The 26151-nt window shown below is 43.3% G+C and overlaps 1 protein-coding gene and 1 long non-coding RNA gene across 3 annotated transcripts in view; both read left to right on the top strand.

Annotated features, from left to right (window-relative positions):
• mast3a (microtubule associated serine/threonine kinase 3a) overlaps window positions 1-26151 on the top strand; it is an 84152-nt gene that overhangs the window by 36251 nt on the left and 21750 nt on the right. For both annotated transcript variants that reach the window (XM_072441863.1, XM_072441862.1), the window contains 6 exons: window positions 4018-4178; window positions 16618-16693; window positions 16871-17080; window positions 21676-21777; window positions 22881-23010; window positions 23146-23231. In XM_072441863.1, coding sequence (XP_072297964.1) covers window positions 4018-4178; window positions 16618-16693; window positions 16871-17080; window positions 21676-21777; window positions 22881-23010; window positions 23146-23231 — 765 coding nt within the window. The remainder of the gene's footprint in view (window positions 1-4017; window positions 4179-16617; window positions 16694-16870; window positions 17081-21675; window positions 21778-22880; window positions 23011-23145; window positions 23232-26151) is intronic.
• Window positions 11517-14164, top strand: LOC140355788 (uncharacterized). Its single transcript, XR_011926025.1, has 4 exons — window positions 11517-12193; window positions 12519-12578; window positions 12855-13013; window positions 13314-14164. It is a non-coding gene; the product is annotated as an uncharacterized lncRNA (long non-coding RNA).

Consider the following 26151-nt stretch of genomic DNA (forward strand, 5'->3'; position numbering starts at 1 on the left):
TGTGCCGTGGGATCTATTTTTTGCCCAAGAGTGTTAATCAGTTCATGAGGCTTTGGTGACTTGTAAACGCAGGCTGTCGACTGACTCATCTCACAAAGACTCCCTTACAAGCATATAAAGCTGTCTGAACTGATGGATTTATTATATCAGTAAACGTTAACCTGAAGTAGAGTGTGATGTTTTTCTATAGTTACTTCTTTTTATATTTTTAGTTGTAGTTCTTTTATTAAAGGAGTAATTGAAAATATTATTTGATACATAACTTAAATGCTTTTAGTGCTTTTAAAAGACAATTTACATACGACATTAAATGCTGTTGCATTTAATGTTAGTTGGTGTGATCCCTCATTGGTCCAGGAGGGTTCCATTGTAGAAAAGATTCAATTGTAGTCATCTGGACAAGACATTTTGCATCAATCCGCAGATCTAGTCCGAGAACTTTTTTTATTAAAACAACGCTTAAAGCATGATATGGTAAATCTAATAACAAATATTTTTTATTAAAAACATAAAAAAAAAAAACTTTAATAAATAATTTAACTAAATTCATTATTCTAATTAGTTTCTCCGTTTAGCTTTTTGGTGGCACTCCTGGTCTGATTGGTGGTTTCCCTTTTTATTATTTGGTTTACGTTCGCCAGTAGCACCAGGAGAGCCAGGAGCACCAGGAGAGCCAGGGTAAAGCTAATCCAAGAAGTGAATCAGAGAAGCTAATACACTTTGCAAAAGGTTTTCCTTTAAGGGTTTGTAAATGCATTAAAGGCGCAATGGACGATTTTTCGGCGATTTGAGAACGCAGGCGGAAGTGCGCATGCGGACTGATACAACACACACGTGCGTTTGTTTATTAGCGCAACAGAGCGCATCGCATCTCTCGTCTCCCGTAGATTTCTGTCAACTTCTGCGTCAGCTCGAACTGTCTTTCTCCGTCTTCATTTTGTCCCGTACACTGAGGGAACTATATTATGATAGATCCATGCGCTTAGGCACGCGGAAACGTGGGGACGAACCGCACGCGGCTGCAGGTGAGCGGTTGATGATTGATACGTGGCAGGACAAATGATTTATCCACGCCACGAGGAAATATGATACAAAATTTGCTGAAAAAAATCGTCCATCCCACCTTTAAGTAAATGCTTTACTAAATCCACTTTTAAACACTATTCAGTAAAAGTAGAAGATGAGCTCTTCTGCTGCCCAAAAGAAAGAAGAGGAGAAAGAGCAAAGAGCAGAGGACAGTTTTACAATTGTGTGACTCAGAGTATGTCAGTCTTTTTTCCCCTGATGAGCCACACTTTGGTCATCACCCTTTAGATAAACCCCTGGAAAAACCTCAGTTAGAGACAAAGGACAGCTTTTGTGCTCCTTCTATAAGTAAAAGTTCTAGATAATGATTTGTTTTATATCAGAAGTCGTGACCTACACATGAGATATGAGATTTCATTATCTCATAAAACTATAACAAATTCTCCCTCTCAGTGACTTTCTGTTCCCAGCTCCTAGTAATACGAAGAAAAGGCAGGAAGTGCGAAAGGAAGTGTGACTGATGCATTAAAAAAAACAAAAAAACAATAGTAGTCTCATAATTCTAGCAGTGTTGAATGATTTGTAAGAATGTAATACTTCTATCATCAAGGTAAGTTTCAGTTTATGCTCACATTTAAGGAGGTTTCTCTTTTCCCATCTTATGCATTAGTAGATTCTGCTTTCACCGACTCCTCTCCCTCACCTTGTCATTGTGTTAAGTCACTTCTCCACCTGCCCTGTTACTCTTGCATTAGCTTTGTTTCTTGTAGGACTCCCATAGACTACTTTAGTCTCAAAATGGCTTTCTGGCTGGAGGACATCTGGAACAGGTGCTAAAACCTTCCATAGTGCCCATAAACCAGTGTATGTCCCACGACGTACGCTGCTCTGTAATTTCACTGTAAATTCTAACCAGTACTTATCAAGCACTTCTACTGGACCATAAATACGATGCATTCTTTTAATGTTATTTACCTTTTAAACTTGCTCTTGAGAACATCTGCCTTGACAGCTCATGTTTGAGAAGTTAAAATAATGTGTTTAGTATGAAGTAATGGGGGCTTTTATTAGTCAGGTGTTTCATAGTGAAGGTAAACAAACAGCCTGCTCTTGACATGCGTATGCAGGCACGCAGTTGTAATGCACTAATTTGAGGTATCAAGAACGAGTCTTATGATGATTTATGAACATGAAACGGGCACAGAAGATCTAGGAGCTCGACCTGTGATGTCAAACAGCTGTGAAGTGTTTCTGATGCTTAAAGGGAGAGGACTTACTAAATTAATGAATGTGAATGAAGCTCAAAACATTCAAAAACATTCTTACATGAACCCATTGACTGAGGATGTTTGTCCCATTTTCCCGGGGGAACATCCAACACTCACCAGGCTAATCATTAAAACAACACAGTGCTGTTAATGCGTCCATTTCCTTTCCTGAATGACATCACTGAGTCTGGACCGCTCTGAAGGCCAAGAGCACTTCAGGTTATGCAACTCCTCCGCAGGTTAGCTAGTTGTTGAGGGTTTCCATGGTTATTGTCTGAAAGGCGGAGTCAAACCTGCGTTGTGGTTATGTTTATGTGTTTTTTTCTGCAAGAGCTCAAAACACATCTAAAATATTAAACTCTGCCTAGTATTTACTTTGTACCTGACTCCTCAGAAAAGAAAGTAAACTGCTGTATAAAACCAGCTAAACAACAGGAACACTGCAGCTGCACTCACTGATACAGACTGTGGGATCATAAACGGTTAAACATGGGGATCGAGATTCAGTCATGTCAAATCTTCAATTATTTGGTCGGGGTTTTTGACTCGAGTGCCAATCTTCTGTCGGTAAAAATGTGGTTTGTAATGTAGGTCAGACTTTGGAGCAATACATTCATTTTATTTATTAACAACGGGACTGCATATTAATGAACATATGATAACATACAGTATGTAAATATGTCATATTTTAGCCTCAGGATGGTTTCCATCTGATGTCCCTGGTTGATGGTACAATTAAAGGTTACAAAATATAAAACCTTACAATTTACAATATTAATTTATGAAGTGCTACGGTGGAAGTTGATTTCACATACTATTGTACCGTATGTATATTACACATAACCCAAAGCAGTGTTTTTCAGCCTTTTTTGCATGGTGGCACACCTTTTTGGTTCAATTGATTCTGTGACACACCACCTACTAAAATATTACCAAATTAGACATTTCCATTTTGGCACTGGTGAATGTTATCCTTTCTAACTTTTCTGGTCGAAGGTCCGCCACCTGCTTACATCCCTGGAAATGCTTTGCCTAGAATGTTTCGCAATATGGCATTACACTTGACAATCAAGTTGCACAAACAGGCAAAGTTCCAGGTACATTAATAATCAATAAAACGCAGATACATTGGACCATTCCAGGTAAAGCAAGAACATCTTCACAGATAACTCAGATGTTGACATGAGTTTCAAGTTAACAACTGGCTATTCCCAACTGTCCAATTTTAACTAGCCGTCCAGGGTGTACCCCTAAGGCCCAAAGTCACTGGGATAGGCTCGTCAACTGCGACAACTGGAAAAAGTGGTAGAAGATGAATGAACAACAGTATACTGAGCAATGTGACCTGCTCAAAACTAGCACAAATTGTTCCCAGAGACCTTACATCGCCTTTGGAAACAGAAAAAGCTTGAAAGTGGCTCATTTACACCTGCTCATTATGGGAGAACAGGGTGCCATTGTTTAGGCAGCCAAGACGAGTATAGTTTTGAATTTGTGTCTTATTTATGTCATTCATATCAGTGTTCTTAGTAATTTCTTTTTGACTTTTGATAAGGTTTTAAAATGCTATATCTTGACCTTATGCTAGACCTATAATGTTTGTTAAAATGTTAACTATATTCACATATTTATTACTCTGTCAATAATATCGGGTGTATACTTTCTCCACTTGCTGGTGCTCTCAAAAGTAACTCTCTCCCTTCTTTCTCTTGTGTCTGTTTAGTCATCGTCGTCTCACGAGCTGCTGCACCAGCTGCCTTTCCAGCCCACGCAGGACGACCTCCACTTCCTGTTCAAACACTTCCGCAGCACCGAAAGCGTGGCCGACGAGGACCCATCCCACCCCTCAATGCCCGCTCACAGGGTCCGCTCCAGGAGTCTCAGGTACTTCACAGGCACAGGGCTGATGTGAAATGCTGGGGGGGTAAAGGATGTGCCAATCAACGCAGCAGCAACTCCTCTAACATCACACTCCACATCTAAAAAGGGACGACAATGGAACTAAACACAGAACTAAAATTGGACTGTATCAGGTCTAGAACAGGACCCACCCTTGTTTGGACTAAGGGTGCATTCACAATACACTTTTCATGAGAATCAGGATTGGTTTGTCTGGATAGAGCTGAATTGTCAAACTCTGATCCAGGCCAAAGAAGCAAACTCCGGTCCAGTTGGAAAGGTTGGTCTCGGTCCCACTGAATCTACCTCTGGCGCTTTTCGTTTGATTTGTGAACTCAAACTGACCAGAGAGCGGAACAAAACCAGGTGACCCACGCGGAGACGCACGTGACACACAACAGGAAAAATGAGCAGGAGCATATATGATCACACAAAAATAGATCACCTTTCTTAGTTATTACTTATTACTATAAATGACGCTTACGCTGGCTTTAATGTGGCCAATTATTCATCCAGTATTTTCATCAAATTTCCTTTACCTTGGGCATTCTTCCCGGGCTCCTCTCCTTCTGACGTGAAAACTAGGGCTAGGCTAGTTAACCCGTTATTATCGCGTTAACTCATTTATTTAACGCGATCAATTATTTTAGCGCGCGTTAACGCAGGTCGGATTGCCCTGGTCCGCACCAGTTCTAAAGCCTCGTACAAACCGCTGCGGCCGAATCGCGCCCGACACAGTTCTCGACGCGCGGGACTCCGTAGAATACACTCAGCAGCAGACGTGCGTCCGACTCGTCCTGCACATGCTCAGTGGAGGAGTTGTGCTGTGTTGCTTTTCTCGTGGTGTAAATAGTTTAATGTTTGCTTTGGTTTATTAACTTTACAAAGTCAGCGGCTAGGCGCCAGCCAAGGCAACCCGCCGGGGGCCCGCGTGAGCAGGTCCCGTCGGGGGCGTCGGGGAGCCGCGTGAGCAGGTCCCGAACATTGTTTAAGTTAAAATGTACACAATGTATTTATTTAAGTGTTTGTTTGCACAACTAATGTTATGGCGCTTTAGTGTCAAGTTCTAAGAATTTACAAGCTGTACTGAAGTGTTTTCTGGTTTAGGGACATTTGGTACTAGACTGGTTTTGCTGCTCCCTAAAATGTGTTTTGAGTGTCTAATGTTTAATGAGATTACAATGTTTCTGACGTTACCTCTGAAGTGGCCTGTTAATCTTTAATGATTGTGGCTCTTAATACTTAATACTTAATATTTTATTTAACTGCTACTGAATAAAAATGCTGATGCACTTTACACTTCATTTGAATTAATTTTGAATTTTGCATGTAAAAATGCGAATTAATCGTAATTAATCAGGGAAATAATGTGATTAATTGCGATTAAAAATGTTAATCGTTGCCCAACCCTAGTGAAAACACATTGTCCGTGCTCCGATGCTCCTGCTCCTGCTCACACGTGGAGCAGGTTGTGGGGTGAATCTATAAAAGCCAAAGATTAATCCAAACACTGCTAAAGTCATGTTCCGTTTGTTTATGTGACGCGGATTAGGCAGATGGTCCAAGTCATTCATATGGCTGATTCTGTACACAGCGCCTCTACAGGCGAAGTGGTGGAGATGCGCCTTTCTACACAGTTGGTTTGATTGATAAAAGTGCTACTTCAGTACCCAATAGGTTGCGTTCACATGATATCACAGCAACAATAGGCAACCCTCTGCCCACAGGACAAGCTTTCAAGCTCACAGACTTCGTGTGCGGGTGATCCTAAAATATAAAAACACCTGGACAGTTGGAAATTGGGCTTGTTACAACTGTCTACAACATTTATTAGCATAGCCACCCAATAATACCTAAACTTGCTCATAGCTCAGTCTGGAGTGATTTCTGTAAGTCCTCTGGTCCCTCCTGACAACAGTAATACATTTCTGGACAGACAGTGTCATTGGGGATGTTACAGAATAGAAATCCTTTGTTTTTAGACTTTTTGTTCACCCACAGTGAACCATGCAATGCAGTGAGCTGCGGATTTCGTCCTCAAGATTGGAGTAGCAATGGATAGTGAATAGTATAGCTCATTGGCCGGGCTTGATAAAATGTAAACCGAAGCTTAAAAGTTTTTGATGCTTTGTTTCTTTTGTTCTCTTTAATAATAATAATAATAATAACTTTTATTTATATAGCGCTTTTCAGTGACCCAAAGACGCTGAACAACAAAAGGGGGGGTATTTACAGACAGGGGGGGACAACATGTACAATACACATTAATATACAGATAAAATGAACAAGACAGAAGAAGTAGAGAGAAAAAGATGGGGATGTAACAGGGGGTAGAAGAGTAGGCAATGGGGTAGAGGAGGCTAGGGGTAGGGGAGGTCATAAGCTTGGGTGAAGAGGTATGTTTTTAGGCGGGATTTGAATGTTGTGAGTGAGGGAGAGTGGCGAACAGGTTGGGGAAGGGAGTTCCAGAGTCGGGGTGCTGTTCGGGAGAATGCTCGGTCGCCAAAAGTTTTGAGTCGGGATGTTGGTGCAGTCAGGGTGAGAGAGGAGGAGGATCGGAGAGCTCGGGAGGGGCGGTGGGGGATGAGGAGGTCAGACAGGCAGGGGGGGGCAAGGTGGTGAAGAGCTTTGAAGGTGAGGAGGAGTATTTTAAAGTTTATGCGCTGCTTGATGGGGAGCCAATGGAGAGAGCGAAGAACGGGAGTGATGTGATCACGGGACCGGGTGTGGGTGAGGAGGCGGGCAGCGGAGTTTTGGACCATTTGGAGTCTATGGAGGGAATGGGAGGAGATGCCAGTGAGGAGGGAGTTGCAGTAGTCAAGGCGGGAGGAGATGAAGGCATGGATGAGGGATTCAGCAGCGGGGAGGGTGAGGCAGTGTCGGATTTTGGCGATGCGGCGGAGGTGGAAGTATGAGGTCTTGACGATGTGGCTGACATGGGGAGTGAAGGAGAGGGTGGGGTCCATGATGACACCGAGATTGCGTACCAGGGTAGAGGGGGTGATGGTCGAGGTGTCGATGCTGAGTGAAAAGGGACCAGTTTTATTGAGAGTGGATTTGGTGCCAATGAGGAGGAGCTCTGTTTTGTCACTGTTCAGTTTGAGGAAGTTGAGAGTGAGCCATGATTTTATTGTAGAGATGCAGGTTTCAATGTGGCTGAGGGGGAGGGTTTTGGGTGGATTTGGTGGTGAGGTATATCTGGGTGTCGTCAGCGTAGCAGTGAAAGTCCAGGTTGAGTTGGCGGAGGATGTGACCAAGGGGGAAGATGTAGCAGATGAAGAGGAGGGGGCCGAGGACTGAGCCCTGGGGGACCCCCTGCGTTACTGGGGAGAGGGTGGATGAGTGACCGGAGAGGGAAATGAACTCTTGCCTGTTGGTGAGGTAGGATGTGAGCCAGTCAAGTGCAGAGCCCTCAACACCCAGTTGGCGCAGCCTTTGTAGGAGGATGGAATGGTTTATAGTGTCAAAGGCTGCGCTGAGGTCTAGTAGTAACAGGATGTTGAGGGCCCCGGAGTCTGCAGAGGTGAGGAGATCGTTGAGTAATTTGACCAGGGCTGTTTCAGTGCTGTGAAGTGGGCGGAAGCCAGATTGGAGGGGTTCATAGAGGTTGTTTGACTGGAGGTGGGTGTGAAGTTGGGCGGCGACGATGCGTTCCAGCGTTTTTGAGAGGAACGGCAGGTTGGAGATGAGGCGGTAGTTGGAGAGGTTGGCATAGTCTAGGGTGGGTTTTTTAAGGATGGGGGTGATGGAGGCCAGTTTGTAGATGGAAGGAACATGGCCGAGGGATAAAGACTGGTTGAAGAGGGTGGTGAGATGGGGGATGAGAGCAGGGAGGCAAGCCTTGGTTAGAGTCGTTGGGAGGGGGTCGAGAGAGCAGGTGGTGGTTTTGGAAGCGGTGATGAGGTCTATGATATGAGAGGAGTTAACAGAGGAGAAGGTGGTGAGGGGAGGGAAGGGTGGGTGGTCAGGGAGAGGGGGGGGGGGCAGGGTTGGGGGTGGTGATGGAGTTAATGGAGACGGCAGTCATGGAGCTGTTGATTTTGGAAATTTTGTCATTGAAGGCAAGGAGGAAAGAGTTGCAGAGGTCAGGGGAGGAGGGTGGAGTGATGTCCGGTGGCTGGAGCAGCTTGTTGACGGTGGAGAACAGGGTGCGAGGGCTCCGGTGGGAGCTGTTGATGAGGGTGGAGAGGTGGGCAGATTTGGCGGCTTGGAGAGCGTCGCGGTAGGAGGAGATGTGTAATTTGAAAGCTTCGGCGTGGACGGTGAGGCGGGTTCTTTTGAGGAGTCGTTCGAGTTGGCGGCCAGTCTGCTTCATGGTGCTGAGTTCAGGGGTGTACCAGGGGGCGGGGTTGATGTATGAGACGGAGGAGGTTTTCCAGGGGGCTAGGGAGTCAAGGGAGTCGGAGAGGGTGGTGTTGAGCATGACAGCATAGTCGTCGGGGGAAGAGGGGGGGGAGTCAGGGGGGAAAGCAGAGGATATGAGCTGGGAGAGCGTGAGGGGGTTGACTGACTTGACATTGCGGTAGGTGCGTTTTTTGGGGTTGTGGGGCGAGGGTAGGGGGGCGGAGAAAAGGATGCAGAGATGATCAGAGAGTGGGAAGGGGAGGGGGTGGGGCTTAGATATGGGTAGGAGAGAGGAACGGACTAAGTCCAGAGTGTGGCCTTTGGTATGGGTGGGGAAGTCAATGTGTTGGGTGAGATGGAAGCAGTCCAGGAGAGAGAGGAAGTCGGATGTCAGTGGGGCGTTCGGGCAGTCAATGTGGATGTTGAAGTCACCAGTGAGTAGGAGGCAGGCAGAGAGGATGCGATGGTGAGGAGTTCAGACAATTCAGTGAGGAAAGAGGGGTGGGGCTTTGGGGGACGATAGATCAGGATAGCGGTGATAGAGTTGGGGAGGGAGAAGGCGAGGTATTCAAATGATGAGATGGATGGAAGGTTGAGGTTCAGTTCAGTGATGGATGTAGATTTTTTATGAATAACAGCAAGACCTCCCCCACGCCCGGAGAGGCGGGGTTTGGCAGTGTAAGTGTAGTTGGAGGGAGTGGCTTGGTTGAGAGCATAGAAGTCCAGGGGCTGTTGCCATGTTTCACAGAGGAGAAGCAGATCAATGTTATTGTCCAGTAGCATTTCAGATATAACAGGTGATTTGTTGGAGAGGGAGCGGCAGTTCAGCAGTGCAAGGGAGATGGATGGGGGCGCGGAGATGGATGGGGGCACAGGGGTGGGGGGGCGGAGGTTGCTGAGGTTGGCAGTGCGACAGGTGGGGGTGACGGGGGGGCGAAAACTAGTCCAGAGTGAGGGGATAGGTGAGCCGTCGTTGGAGTGTTGGTTATGGGAGAGACCACTTAGTTAGCACTTAGCAAGTGCTGCCACAACATTGTAAACATTGCCTCTGTTCTCTCATTGGCTGCTGAAAAGTGATCATGGCTGTATCTGTGTTTACAGGTTTCATGTAAATGAGCCGTGAAAAAAGGCGTTATCGGTCGGCATTTAGGCAATAATTAGGCTAACCACACGATTAGGCTTATGAATACACTTCAGTAGTTTAGCTAAATTTATAAAAAAGAATGTTGTGCAAACTAACTTTCAGCCTTTAAAATGCACTGTTGTTGCACAATTTAGGTTTTATTTTGAAAATCTTATTTACTGTACGTTTGACGTCAGTTGCTCACATAGCAGATCCCTGGACCGTTACACACTCCACCATGAATAGAAGCGCTCTAAAGGGAAACATGGCTTTAGTGAAGACTGAGGAGGATATACAGTATTTGCGTGCTTTGAATCTTGAAGAGCTTGCATCCCCTTTTAAAATCCGCCTATAGATGGACACATGTATTACCATTGTGATGGTGTGAATGACCGAATGCTCCATCTGCTATCTCCACTTATCTGTGCCAAGAACAATTCCTTCTGTCTCTTGTGGACACTCTGTACTGCCCTCTTTCCTTTAAGTCTAGAATAGAACAGTATCAGAGGAGTGGACCAGTGCAGAAGGATTATTATGTGGTTGTAGTCAGTGTCTTGTGGCTAAGTGATCCTTGGATTAGAACATGTCCTCATCGTGTGGCAGTGCAGTTGTCGCTACAGTTCCCGGCCCGTAAATTGCTGTATGTGCAGAGTTTCAGGTTAGCACAGTTTATGACCAGGGTGTTGGCAGCGCAGTAATGTGATCTGTTTTATTTCTGTTTTGATGCCACATAGTTCAAATGTAATAAAATATGTTCCATTTGTGCTAGAGTACTTGAACAGTAGGTTTTATATTGTCATACTGTAATTCAGAGTGTTTTTAAACATGAAGCGACTCAAAATGTTGTGGTAGTGTCCAGTTTTCTATTTAAAGATTACATTATGCTTTATTTCTAGTATTTCGGGAAACTGTCATACAAGTTAATTTAGCAAAGTATGTCTCCTTTAACACCACTTGCAATGTAAAGGTTGAATAAATCGAGGGGACTGTCACTATCACCATTCCTCAGGGCAATATACGGTCTACTTTGCATCTGCTCATAAAACCGCTGTGCCCCTTGAGGTCATTCATAGAATTTCAACCTAACCCAGAGGTGCTTTATGTCCATGGTTGTCAGGACCCCCATGGGAGAGTTTAGATTCACGTTTCTCGCTCTGTTGTCGGACCGGGCTAGGCACCAGCATGGCTATCTTTTTAGATTTTTTTTTTTTTTTTTTTAGTACATTTTTTTTTTTTTTGATAAAGTTTTGCCATTATAGCCTAAATATTATAATGGACCCTCCTCCTGAAATTATTACACTTAACATGCGCGGTGTGGTCGCATGAGCATTTAGGCTTGCCCAGTGAAGTCAAAATGGAATTTTATTGTTGCAGTTTGATGACTTGAGACACACCACAGACCCCTCATTTGATTGAACATCCAAATGAAGACTGGCTCGGATTGACAAACACTTTTTTTCTCTTTCAAAAAGTGAGTTCAATGCGCTGTAGTCTGCTCTAGACTTTACTGTCGAGAGGATCAGAGACAGCAGCTCGCTCCCTGTAGGCCATAGGCTGTAGCCTGTATCGTTCAAGTTCGCTACACCTGTCACAAGACTAAAAAATGACTTCAAATATAAAATTATCATTGTACCATTAGCTCATGACCAAAAGTTCTCCACTCGCATCGCGCCAGTTTTTTTACGGCGATAACTCAAATGCGGAACTATATTCTCAGCCTGATAGCGCAATATCCCTACGCCTGAATCATTCCGCCTCTGAATCAGCCAATAAGGGGAGAGATTACTACAACAACATCAAACATGGCTGCTCCCGTGGAGCGGCATGTTGTCTCTCGAGCCGATAGAAAGTGCTATGAAAATATGGATTACACGTGCATCACACACATTTCATCGGTAGAAAAAGAGCAAACACAGCCACAGACTGTTGTCCGCTGGAGGAAGCTGATGACTTGTGCTCGGAAGTGAATAGAAATCGATGGAATAGACCGCGCGTTAGCGGCAGCTGTTTGTGTACACGATGACGACTTCGCCAAACAAAACTATCCTACGTCTTCTGTGGCTTCTTCGGACGGAAATCTTTCTTATTTTCTGGAGAGTAACAAGCCAGGCTTTCACCCTACATGCTTTAGACGTTTCACCCTACATGCTATAGACGTTTCACCCTACATGCTATAGACGTTTCACCCTACATGCTATAGACGTTTCACCCTACATGCTATAGACGTTTCACCCTACATGCTATAGACGTTTCATTGACAAGAAACGAATTACTAGTGCTGAAAAGCTTGCGGCAATACAGTCGGTCTGTGGGCAGCATGGAGAGGGTGAGGATGACGCTTAATCTACCACATCAACTCTGCCACCTTCTCCCAAACGACTGAGATCTATCACAGATGTAAAGACAAAATCATCTAAAAAGTCAAGCGTACTTCCTGCAGTTTGCATCATTTGCAAGAAGGTTGATCGCTGTATCAAAGAGGCTCACAAGACAAAGAAAGATAAATTGGTCGAAGCTGAAACTTTAACTGCTGGTGAGTAGATTATATATTGATTATTGCATGTGTGTTTTCTCTTGCTCGTGGTAAATAGGACTAATCACAGTGAAATAAGTTGGCCAAAATATACATAGATAAGATAAGATATTCCTTTATTGTCCCACATTGGGAAATTTCATTGATGCAACGCGGGTAGATCCAGATGTAGATACAGAAGAAAAGAACAGATCACTATAGGAATATGTGCCTAGTTTATTACATGTAGGTGTAATGTATGTAAGACTGTATGATGAGAACTTTTGCGATTGTTTACTGATTGTGCTCACCCTTGATTGAAATTCTTTTACTTCTCCTTTACTAGGAAGTTTGGTCAAAGCAGCTGAATCAAGAGCAGATGAATCCATCCTGATGTGTACCAGAGGTAAAGATTGTGTTGCCATTGAAGGCACCTCTATCACAAGAGGTGTTACAAAGAATAGCTTTCTGACAAAGAAGACAAGTGATGGAAGGTAACATTTTGGTAATCAAATAAAATATATATATATATTTCCATATATTTAGATAAATTCATCATTTCATTGAAAATTATTGTAATGACTACACGATAATTTTAAAGACGTTTGAATCAAAGCAAATTTCTGTTTGTAGTGAGCTAGTATATTTCTGACCAATCACTGCATTTCCTTGCTTTATACAGGTGACCTAAAGTCTGGGAGTACGGCGATGCATATACAGCATTCTGTGACACTGTCATCCGGACACAACTGATTGAAAACCAGGAAATCCTCAGAATGAAGATGCTCTTGTCCCTGTTCCAGAAATTCATCAAAAAACACCCAGGTCATGGAAGTTACCGGTAATTAAATTATTCTTATTGTTTATGAAAGAAAACAATAGAAGATCAGATAAACATCACAGCTATGTTTATTCATGAAATTTCATTCAAGATCAAACCAATCCTGTTAGCTACAGGAGTCTACATATTTCCATTCATTTTATTTATTTATACAATGAGAAAAGTGGTTACCCTGTTAAAACACAACACAAAATAAACAGCAAACATAGGATACTAAAACACAAATAAAATAATTCTAAAACACAAATAAAATAGTAATCTATCAATACTGAATTTCTATTCCTTCTCTAATTTTTACAGATCCGATCTTCTGAAGAAGAGATTACAGCGAGACTTCCCACAGCTGAATTTCCACAAACCACCAAGAAGAAACCTGAGTGAAATGGTTTCCACGGAGACTACAGGACTTCTCCACCAGGATTTTTCAACTGAAACTGATATGTCAGTTTCTGAGATGTCATGTAGTGATGGAGAAATGGTGCCAGAAAGTGGTAAAGATGCTGCACTGCGAGAGCTCTCAAGGACAGTTTACAGTGCAGGTGTATTACTGAAACAAGCGGTCAAGAGTGCCTCTAATATGGATGAAACAAGCGGTCAAGAGTGCCCCTAGTATGGATGAAACAAGCGGTCAAGAGTGCCCCTAGTATGGATGAAACAAGCGGTCAAGAGTGCCCCTAGTATGGATGAAATAAGCGGTCAAGAGTGCCCCTAGTATGGATGAAACAAGCGGTCAAGAGTGCCCCTAGTATGGATGTAAATCTGCCTCCTACACAAGAGGATCTAAATGTTTCCTCTGCCAGAAAGATTGTGCCAATTGAACTTTATAACTTACTAGCTTGGTGTGTAGGTGCTAGTGATAAATTGACATTGTCTAACATGGTAATGTATCCGAGGAGGTTGATCTTTGTTTACTGTCAATTTGCCAAGATATATATTTGTCCTCAAAAGGTAAAAATCAAACCAGTGTTGTACTTACACATTTTGACATCAATCATACTTATATCATTCCTCTGTTTGTATGTATATCCTATTCTGCAGAAAGTTTGCCTTACACTAGATCGAAAGATACACATGTCAATTAGCCTGTTTATCACGATGTAAATACTGCTTTTATGATTGTAATTATTTGTTCATATTGAAAATACATTACATAAAATTATATCCGATCTATAGAATAAAACTTTTACCAATAGCCTAGGTTTTCTTTCTTCAAATGGGCAACTGGTGTTGAAAGGGTTAAAATACTACTTTTAGATTATGTTTTTATAGTGTAGTATGAATCAAGACTAGAGAATTTGTAATTGTTGAAGCATTCAGTTGAATACTAAATGTGGAGTAAGAGTTTTCAAGTGCGGAACGATAACATGCAAAATTGTTAAAACTGTTTTTTTAACTTACGTTTGCTCTTAAACTAAAGCACCCAGAGTCTCACCACTTTACATCCTCCAAGAAAGTAGTTATGTCTCTGAGAATCTGAATTTCTGAAGTAATCAATCAAAGAATGAAAAAAATAAGAAGGTATGAAGATGGGTGTACACCCCAATTTGTCACATATTTGGGTAAACTGGCAACTTCGACACCTATTTTCTCAAATACTGGCAGAAATCATGCGGAGAACTTTTTCCCCCAGCTCAAGTACATCTTTGAGATTGGAAAACCACTTTTGAAAAGTAGTCTTGATGTGGTGGAGCGAAATTCATTTTCTAGCCACATTCTGAGTTACAGCCTATGGCCTACTGTGTGTTGTCTCCTCTCGCTGATGCAGACAGACTGTTTGAATATCTGGTTGATGAGGGGAACTCGTGCGTCGGCTTTGTCCAGGCCTGCCTTATTTTATTCTCTTTAGTCTATAATTTTCAACTTATTTGGCAATTTGCATGAGAAATAACAACAACAAAAATGTAGGCCTAAATTATGTTTTGTTTACTTTTGGGCTTTGGCCTGTTATTTACAGTTAATTGGTCACCGCTTGGGTTTAAAGGTGTATGGGCCCAATTTTTTTTGGCCTGATCTAAAGCAAAATTATTTCAGGGGGTCCCCAGATGATTTCTTGTAACCAACAGGTCAACAATAGACTGATTCCCTGGGCCTGAAAATAACTTTTTAGTCTGTGTAGAACTTATTTTCTCTGAAGCTCGGCAGCCCTATGTTAACTAATACAACCGGAAGGAGGATTACATCGGATGCCTGCGCTCAGGCCAGCTTCCCAAATGTGAATATCCTCCTAACATGCTAAATTATCACTTTGGTAACTGCGACCTCAAACATAAAATAAAAGTAAACACGTTTTGAACCTCTGCTCTATGTATTAAATCTTGCATTTATTCATTACAGATGCTCTTATGGCAAAAAATATACCTTTGCTATAAAATTGTACAGGTCAATTTTCATATAGAAACGTAACCCCACAATTGTCTGATGCGATCTGAATTGTCTTTCAGATTTCTCTCACTACAAGACTCCATATACAATATAATGTGATCCACTTGGTCAAAAACATTACAAACCCATAAACCAGCTTCCATATACATTATTGTCCTTTACAGCAGACAACTGGTTTGTATCAGTTACTCCCAAATGTCATCTTGCACGGCCTCAAATTCCTCCCCAGGGCTAAAGCTTTCCCATGAGACCTAAATAGCGCCACCGTCTCGTGTTGATATTGTTCTTTGTGGCTGTGACACGTAAAGAAACACTGGTGAGGGCTATTTTTGACTGGCGCTGACAGAGAGGAGTGATTTGTGATGCGGAGGAGCAGTAATCAAATCGGTGTGTTCCTAACACATGTGGTCATGGATACGGCACACTACCACCTGATATGTGACGGCTCATTTTCAAACCTTTAGGATCGACACAAAGGAATTTAAGAGCTTTGAGTGAGTGCTGAAGGCTTCGTTTGAGTCGTGTCAGTGGGTTACTGCAGTTGTACCTGTAAACGTTAATCTGAAGCTTTGCTGGGAGGTCTGGAGGTTGTTGTTGCTAGTAAATATTTACGTCCTACAATAAATAATACATAATGGGTAAAAGGTGGCTGTTGAAAAGTCTAAAACTAGGAAGTCCAGGGCATAACATAAAATGAGCTAAAAGGTCTGCCACCGTGGAAAGGTTATCGCTTTGCCTGGAACGTTTTGCAGGATTTTATTCAATTTATCGATCTTGCAGTTTTTCTATTCAATTAATTTGATTAGAGATGCACCAAATCGGGCTGTGGACCTTTTAGTTGGTCGATGGTGTCTGAGTCGATCTAATTTTTTATTAATTCTAAAAGGACCACGGTAGAAAGGAGAAAGCATTACTGAATATTTTAAGTTGAGAGTATACTGTATCTCCTCCGGGTTTACTGCAAGGGGAACTGCAAATTGACTGAAATATTGATAATATCATGAATTGCTTTGAATGAAGTTAGTATAGTATAGAATATAATGTCCATAATGAAAGAAATACTGCAAAAAGCTGATTATTAATGTTTTAAATTTGGTTTTATAACGTAATATTTCTGCACTTTTTGCGGGTCATTTTACAGTCTTTTTAAATGTGTCTGACAAATAAACCTCGACTGTCTATTGTTCTTTTAAATATGGATGAAAGTGTCGTTCTGTTTCAGCCCTGGTCGGACGTGTGGCTCCTTTGACAATGAGATCGTCATGATGAACCATGTGTACAGAGAGCGCTTTCCCAAGGTACTGTCCATCACCTCTGACCCCTGCCCTGCCCTGCTCTCCTATTTTACAGTTCAATCATACCCTGTTAATTATGTTTTTCCCTTTTACAAACTTTACAACAACAAACTTTACAAACAAGTTTCACCTGCAAAAACAGATTATTCCTTATGTTTTGGTGCGTGTGTTCGTGTGCAGGCTACAGCGCAGATGGAGTGCCGTCTCCTGGACATCATAGAGGAGTGCTCACCCGGCTCAGCGCTCCCTCTGGCTGATGGAGTCTTGGGCTTCATCCAGCACCAGCTGCTGGAGCTGGCCCGCGACTGCCTGGACAAGTCCCAGAACGGCCTGGTCACCTCCCGCTACTTCCTGGAGCTGCAGGAGAAGCTGGACAAACTGCTGCATGAGGTCTGCTGCAATTTACACTCAACTCTTGTAAATTGTTAGTCATGAATCCAGTTTGAAGCATTCTTTAAAAAGTAAAAGTGAGGAAAAAATGAGTTCCTCGCCTGCTGATTAGTAAAGTTGCTGCAGATTAGCTACAGTAATTTGGACTTCCCCTAGTCTATCGTCAGCTTTCTGTGCTGAATACTTTTATGATTTGTTAGGTCACAACTTTTGTAGTCTTTGTGCTCGAAGGATCATACAATTTCAAATCTTATACGATACAGAAAAATATGCAAACAGCATTAAGCTCTTAAATGCTTTTTTGCAATATTTTAATCCTTTCAAATCAGTAATGCGTGTGTTTGAATGAGTAATGCGTTTGTTTGAATATTACCACGACTTTTTATACTATAATGAGGTTACGAGTCACAGCTACTCTGAAAAGTGCCAAACCACCTCCTTCAAATATCACATCTGAAGAGAGGAAAGCACTTTCAGCACTACAAAAAGATCAGAGCGTTAACATCCTCCCAGCAGACAAGGGACGCTGCACGGTGGTCCTCAACACAGCTGATAATGAAGCCAAAGTCCACAGCCTCCTCGAGGACACGACCACATACGAACGCTTGAAAAGAGATCCGATCAGTGGCAAAAGCTGGAGAAAGAGGAGGTGATAGACAGACTTTTGTACTACAGACTATATCCTGGGAAAGCTATTCCATGTTTTTATTGCCTCCCTAAAATCCACAAAAGAGATGTTCCACTCAAACACTCAAACCCATAGTGTGCAGCACAAATTCCATCACGTACAATTTAGCCAAGCATTTAACAACTATCTTGGCACCATTGATGGGGAATTCGGAACATTGTGTGGAAAACACACATTATTTTGTGGACGAAGTGAAACATCTCCAATTGGACCCAGATGACCTCATGGTTTCATAAGATAAGATAAGATATATGATGTCTTGTCCCTGTTCACCTGCATCCCGACCTCTGGGCAGTAGCAGCGGTGAGGACCAGACTGCAGGAAGACACCACCCTACAGGAAAGGACCAAACTGACACCTGAAAACATATGCAAACTGCTGGACATCTGTCAATTTTACAGACGATTCATGGCTGTGCCATGGGCTCTCCCGTCTCTCCCATAGTGTCCAACATGTACATGGAGCACTTTGAGAAGAAGGCACTGACCTCCTTTTCAGGCATTGCCCCCAAAGCTTTGGTTTTGCTACATTGATGATACATTTGTAACAATCAAGAAACTAGAGCTGGAAGCCTTCTCTGATCACATCAATACTGTGGACCCGCATATCAAGTTTACAAGAGAAGACTCTGAGCTGAACCGCTTCCCCTTACTTGATTATTCCACTATTAGAAGAGAGGACGGGAAGCTCCAAATAGAATATAGGAAATCTACACACACAGATCAATATATGCTCTTTGGCTCTAATCACCCACTACAGCATAAGCTGGGAGTGATCAGAACCTTACAACACAGAGCCCAAGAGGTGCCCACCAGCTCAGAGGGTAAGAGGAAAGAGGAAAAACACGTCCGGAATGCCCTCTCTGCCTGTGGATACCCCGCTTGGGCTCTCAACAGAGTGAAAAAAACCAAAAGCAGGACAAAAGGGACTAAAGGAAAACAGAACAGAGAAGGAAGGGTGTTTCTATCCCTTATGTTTCGGGACTGCCAGGTGGGCAAGGCTTATCACAGAACAGAATAAATATCTGGGTTCCCGTTCTAAATTAGCAGATTAACAATGACTCTTGGATGAGAGTCGAAACGTTTTGTTTTTTCTAAAACTGAGTCCAGAATTGAACCTTTTTCTACTATAATGGACAAACTCTTTCGCCTTAGTTTCAGTGTCACAAAGAAGATGTAGGAGCCTAAAACCAGTTTCCGTTTCAACATGATTACAGAGTTAACCACTAACCAGGTCAAAACGTCTACAAAACATCTACATTTCGACAGTTCTCACCTGCCCCCCAGCTCTTTTTTAAACTATGGGTCCATAAGACATCAAACATTCAACTTCCCAACCAATCAAAAAAAGCAGTGCATAAATAAGTAGGGAAAACATAAAGTAAACGGTCCCGGACAGTGAATTATGTTGTTTTGACTCTTCCAAAACACGAAGCGCATCTCGCGAGCGGTGATCTCATTCCATGTGACTACAGCTCATCACAAAACTTGTCTTAAGACGTTACAGTTTTGTGCCTTTGGGAAAAGTACTGCGAAGGGAGAATCACTTGTGTTTACATAATGCTGATTTGGTTCATGAGTCTATGTTGAGCTCATAATACATTTACAGAAAATCATGTCATGTTAGACTCAATAAGTAACTCATTGACCGTTCAGATAGGATTTCTAGATTTACAAACTGTAGATATTTTTGTCCAATCTCTTCCAGACATATACACCAACAAATTGCAGTACTGCTTGGGAGACGCCACCAAATCAGGAAATTAAATAGAAAATTCCTCGGCCAGCCCTTGACTAGAGATGTCTTCTTACATAAAATTAATTTGTCTAGATACTTTTAAATGGGACATTAAACTTCAGTTATCTATGGGGTTCTTCAGGTTAAAGGTGCACCATTTATTTTTTCCTGTGAAGGTCTGACTTGTCACATAGAAAGTTTAATTTACTCAATTACAGATGTTTTTAGTGACGTACAAATACTCTCTCACTTGCTTGTCTTCATGGGAAATGAAAGATTTCGTACCCTCCACCTAAAAACTTACATGCAGCCATAACCCCCAGACCGGTTCATTTTGGAGCGTCTTGGAACGATTATGTTTATGTCCATGCTTCAGTGGCAAAGGCCTGCTACAAGAATGGTAATGTCACACAAACATGAATGTTTTCCTATTAAATTAAATCAAAATTGTGCTTGAATTATGCTCTTTAATCACGAAGCTGATCTTAACAATTCACCAAAAGAAGTTTAGTAATTTCAAGTTTGTGGTGCTGTAAGAAGTGGCCAAAGCTAGAGTAAGTATTCATCACGTCTACACCACTTTTTAACATATCTTTTTGTAATGCATTGGGTTTGGATAATGTTGGATGCATTGTTCGCTGGAAATATCATATTTTGGGTCTTAACGTGAGAAGTGTGATGGATAAATAAGAAACCGTTGATTGCAATGTGCGCTAGGTTTGTTTTCTTGCTCATGACAAGATGAAGAAAACATTATTCTTCTCTTTATCTGCTTGTTCCATTCTTGTTTTCACCTGAGTCTGCGATGTCTCTTGTCCAGTCATCTCACTCAAAAGCGTTCGGGGGCGGAAAGCGAGCTCTGAAAAGCTAGACCTCTCACAGCCCATTTTGGACCACTAAAATCGACCTGTACAGTTCACATAAGACAGTAGAGACACTTTAGGACTGCACCGATCCACTCCAAAGAGAACTAGTCAAAACATGGCAATAGTGCACCTTTAAGTCAGTAAGAGAAGCCTGTGAGTGCGTGCCATCTCCGCCTGATAGTCATCCATCACCAGCGCTCGCATGTTCAGCTCTTGTGGTGGTCAAGTGTCGGATTGCGTTATGATTTATTACATAACCTCCTAATGTAGCAAATCCAGCCTTTATATTTGATTCTCTAAGTCAGATACCAGTCGGATGGTTAGAGCCGGAGAGACATGGCATGTCCTCGTTGCAGGATAGATCGAGGAGCAAATACATTTTCCACAAAAAGTGAAAATATGTTGATTGAACATACTCCTAGAATGCTGAGAAACTGATTATGACATTTTGGGAACACTATATGGTATTTATACAACTTCATAAAAATAAGTACCACTTTATAATGACTACACTCTGAATTGCCGTAATAAAGCATGATAAACACTTTACACTTCACAAATTTATGTTCAACAAATAGTTTATCCATCTCCAGATTACAGTCCAGTGACATTTCAAAGCAACTTCATGGAACCAAGCAGCATTTAATACAGATATAACCTTATGAAATGGCTGACTCACTTCAAGTGCGTCTGTCTAACGTCCGAGCAGAGGAAATGGCTTTCCAGATAATATTAAATAAGGTTTGAGTATCTTTTATTACAGCGTGTGGTCAAAATGGGCTCGTATGTATTTGATTTAAGGCTGGACCTTTATGGATATTTAGGGGCTGATATATTAAGGAAAAGATACAATGACCGATATAACTGCTGCTATGTTTACTGACATAATAATACATTGTTAAATGGCAGCTGATTTTTAAAAAGTGTTTGAGGCTTCAGGGAAATTACTACACATCTTTCCAGAATTTGGAATCCATCTACTGGTAATAAATAGAATTACATAGGTGAGATAAACAAAAGCTAGCTTGCCAGCGACATGCTAATGTATGCATGCAGTTGTGCTGAATGTGATTTGACGGCAAAAACGCTCTGAACGAGTCTGACGATCTATGGACTTTATGGAACGAAGCACAAAAGAGTGATGTGTTTTTGAGGGGAGAGGACTTTCTAAAAAAGATGAATGAAACTAGCTAAAAACAAAGTATGTATTTATTGAGGAAACAAATATTATAACACAGTTAAAAGCTCCATGAAGAAGAAAAAAAGGACTGTATGACTGTTAGCTGTCCGTGTGGTTCGTCCAGGCGTACGAGCGGTCCGAGAGTGAGGAAGTGTCCATCATCATCAAACTGGTGAAGAAGATCCTGATGGTGATCTCCAGACCTGCCCGCCTCCTCGAGTGTCTGGTACGTTCTGAAAACACTCAGACCAAATGTGTCTCCTACGTGCTCACAGGCGGTTGGACCAGAGTGAAACGCTGAAGTGAGTGTTAATGTCAGGTAATTTACGTCAAAAAGGAGGGAGAGTATTTTCCATCTACAGTATATACAGATTACAGTAGTGCTGAATAATCTATTTTAAAAGTATCGACTGCAGTATTGTCGATATTGCAATATTGATGCAATAATCAATTATAAGTATTTCGGAATAAAAAATAATAAGAAATATAAGAGATATTAGAAATAATAAGGAAAAAGAAGAAAGGTTTTCCATAGTTTGAAAAAACAGATTGTGTGCATTATTTAATACTTTGTCCTTTTAATTAGATGAACTGTAAATTATGAATGAGGCTGTTACCTTTATTTGAGATGTAAATTTTTACCCTTTATTTCATTGACGAATATTATTTCAAACTTCTGCTTGAGCAGAAATATTTAGCAATTTTTAAAAACACTTTTTAATACACAATTTATTTCAATCACTAAATAGTGTACACATTCAGTGAATTGAAACTTCAAAAAATCCACATTTTGTATATTTAATTATTTCGTCATATTCCAATACATCATATACAAAGCACCAGACTGTCCTTGGATACATTTTTTTAAACTCCTGCAAAATCTTTTAATTATGTGCACAAAATATCCCCAAAAAAATCATAAACTAAAGAAATATACTGAAATAAAGCCTCTTTTTTCATGGGATTAACCAAACCGTATAGTAATTATCTGGTTGCATGAAAAAATGTGATTGCAATTCGATTTTGTAATTTATGTTTTAATTTTAGGATTCTGTCAAAGTCCACATTTCAAACACGTCCAGGAGAATAGACAAAAAGGCTGAAATGAAATGAAAATATAATAAAAGAATCACATTTATTTCAAAACATGTTTTTACAGGTCTACTACAGGGTTTACAGTTTTATGCAAAATTAACAGAATATTTAGTTTGTGGAGGAAATTATGGAAGCAGCTTTGTGATTTGCTTACTGCGTTTTTACGTTCATTCAAATTGTATTTTTGATTTAATTGTGATGAATCCCTAAACCCTAATGTGACTTTTCTTGAAGGAGTTTGACCCGGAGGAGTTCTACCAGCGAATGGAGGTAGCAGAGGGCCAGGCCAAAGTGGGCCATGTAAAGACAGACATCCCCAAATACATCATCAGTCAGCTGGGCCTGACCAGGGACCCTCTGGAAGGTCTGCCTTTTCTTCACTTTATTACACCGCCATTTAGACCAGACTCCCTTCCTTCACCCAAAGACTTTGTTTAGGGCACGTTTTGAGAGGATGATGAAATATTGAAGTGAACTCACAGGTTTGTTGATGTTTCAGAGATGGTGCAGCTGGAGCAGACCAGTCCAGGGCACAGGGCCTCCAGCAGAGACTCTGATGATGTTGGAGAGACGTCACCATTACAGGTACTAGCTCACACACATTCATTACTATTATAGCAGTATTCAACTGCTTTTCAATGTTTTTCCAAATTTAATCTGCTTTTTTCTTTATTATTGTATTTGAACAAAAGAAGGACAGTACACATTAATAAACCTATCAGTAAATGTGCAATTGGCTCCTAAACACACTAGATTTAGTTCTGTTTACTTCATTTTGGGTAAGTCCTGTTCACATTCACCCATGGGCCACATGAGAGTAGGGAAGGGCGATATCCCATATGCACACTTCTGACATGGACAGTGGATCAGTGCAACTGTTGAAACTATGCCTGCTATTTATAATGTCCAGGGCTGCTAAACAATCCGTTTATTTTTTTCAAATTTGTTAAAGCAATTTGATAAGTTGCATAGCAAAACACGAAAATGATTAACAATCAATATTTTCCATTGATGTAAACAAGATTCCATCCATCCATCCATCTTCTGCCGCTTTATCCGGGGCCGGGTCGCGGGGGCAGCAGTCTGAGCAGGGACTCCCAGACCTCCTCCTCCCCAGACACTTCCTCTAACTCCTCCGGGGGGATCCCGAGGCGTTCCCAGGCCAGCCGAGAGACATAGTCTCTCCAGCGTGTCCTGGGTCTTCCCCAGGGCCTCTTCCCGGTGGGACATGCCTGAAACACCTCCCGAGGGAGGCGCCCAGGAGGCATCCGGAACAGATGCCCGAGCCACCTCAGCTGGCTCCTCTCGACGTGGAGGAGCAGCGGCTCTACTCCGAGCTCCCCCCGTGTGGCCGAGCTCCTCACCTTATTTCTAAGGGAGCGCCCAGCCACCCGGCGGAGGAAACTCATTCCGACCGCTTGTATCCGTGATCTTGTTCTTTCGGTCATTACCCAAAGCTCATGACCATAGGTGAGGGTAGGAGCGTAGACCGACCGGTAAATAGAGAGCTTTGCCTTTCGGCTCAGCTCCCTCTTCACCACAACGGTCCGATGCAGCGACTGCATCACTGCAGCCGCTGCACCGATCCGCCTGTCGATCTCACGCTCCATCCTTCCCTCACTCGTGAACAAGACCCCGAGATACTTGAACTCCTCCACTTGGGGCAAGGACACCCCACCCACCTGGAGAGGGCAAGCCACCTTTTTCCGGTCGAGAACCATGGCCTCGGATTTGGAGGTGCTGATTCTCATCCCAGCCGCTTCACACTCGGCTGCAAACCGTCCCAGTGCATGCTGCAGGTCCGGGTTTGATGGAGCCATCAGGACAACATCGTCTGCAAACAGCAGAGATGAGATCCTGTGGTCCCCAAACCGGACACCCTCCGACCCCTGACTGCGCCTAGAAATTCTGTCCATAAAAATTATGAACAGAACCGGTGACAAAGGGCAGCCCTGGCGGAGTCCAACATGCACTGGGAACAGGTCTGACTTACTGCCGGCAATGCGAACACAGCTCCTGCTCCGGTCATACAGGGACCGGACAGCCCTGAGCAAAGGGCCCCGGACCCCGTACTCCCGGAGCACCCCCCAAAGGACACCCCGAGGGACATGGTCGAAAGCCTTCTCCAGATCCACAAAGCACATGTGGACTGGTTGGGCAAACTCCCATGAACCCTCGAGCACCCGATGGAGGGTATAGAGCTGGTCCAGTGTTCCACGACCGGGACGAAAACCACTCTGCTCCTCCTGAATCCGAGGTTCGACTATCGGTCGGATTCTCCTCTCCAGTACCTTGGAATAGACCTTACCCAGGAGGCTGAGGAGTGTGATCCCTCTGTAGTTGGAACACACCCTCCGGTCCCCCTTCTTGAACAGAGGGACCACCACCCCGGTCTGCCAGTCCAGAGGCACGGTCCCCGAACGCCACGCGATGTTGCAGAGACGTGTCAACCAAGACAGTCCTACAACATCTAGATACTTTAGATACTCAGGGCGGATCTCATCCACCCCCAGAGCCCTGCCACCGAGGAGTTTGCGAACAACCTCAGTGACTTCAGCTTGGGTGATGGATGAGCCAGCCTCCGAGTCCCCGGTCTCTACTTCCTCTTCGGAAGACGTGACTGAGGGATTAAGGAGATCCTCAAAGTATTCCTTCCACCGTCCGACGACATCCCCAGTCGAGGTCAGCAGGCCTCCACCCGCACCGTAAACGGTGTTGGTGAGACACTGCTTCCCCTTCCTGAGGCGCCGGACGGTTTGCCAGAATTTCTTTGGTACCGACCGATAGTCCTCCCCCATGGCCTCCCCGAACTCCTCCCAGGCCCGGGTTTTTGCCTCTGCGACAGCACGAGCCGCGGCTCGCTTGGCCTGCCGATACCCGTCGATGACCTCCGGAGACCTACAAGCCAGAGTGGCCTGATAGGCCTCCTTCTTCAGTCTGACGGCATCCCTTACTTCCGGTGTCCACCACCGGGTTCGGGAGTTGCCGCCACGACAGGCACCGGAGACCTTGCGACCACAACTCCGAGCAGCCGCATCAACAATGGAGGCGGAGAACATGGTCCACTCGGACTCAATGTCCCCAACCTCCCCCGGGACATGGGAGAAGCTCTCCCGGAGGTGCGAGTTGAATACCCTACTGACAGAGGGCTCCACTAGACGTTCCCAACAGACCCTCACAATGCGCTTGGGTCTGCCAAGTCTGTCCGGCTTCCTCCTCCGCCAGCGGATCCAACTCACCACCAGGTGGTGATCGGTTGACAACTCTGCCCCTCTCTTCACCCGAGTGTCCAAGACACGCGGCCGGAGGTCTGATGACACGACAACAAAGTCGATCATTGACCTCCGGCCTAGGGTGTCCTGGTGCCATGTGCACTGATGGACACCCTTGTGCTTGAACATGGTGCTCGTTATGGACAATCCGTGGCTAGCACAGAAGTCCAATAACTGAACACCGCTCGGGTTCAGATCGGGGAAGCCGTTCTTCCCGATCACCCCTCTCCAGG

The sequence above is a fragment of the Eucyclogobius newberryi genome, unplaced genomic scaffold (assembly GCF_026437365.1).
Source record: "Eucyclogobius newberryi isolate DKJ021-1_F unplaced genomic scaffold, fEucNew1.0.hap1 SCAF_12, whole genome shotgun sequence".
Lineage (NCBI taxonomy): Eukaryota > Metazoa > Chordata > Actinopteri > Gobiiformes > Gobiidae > Eucyclogobius > Eucyclogobius newberryi.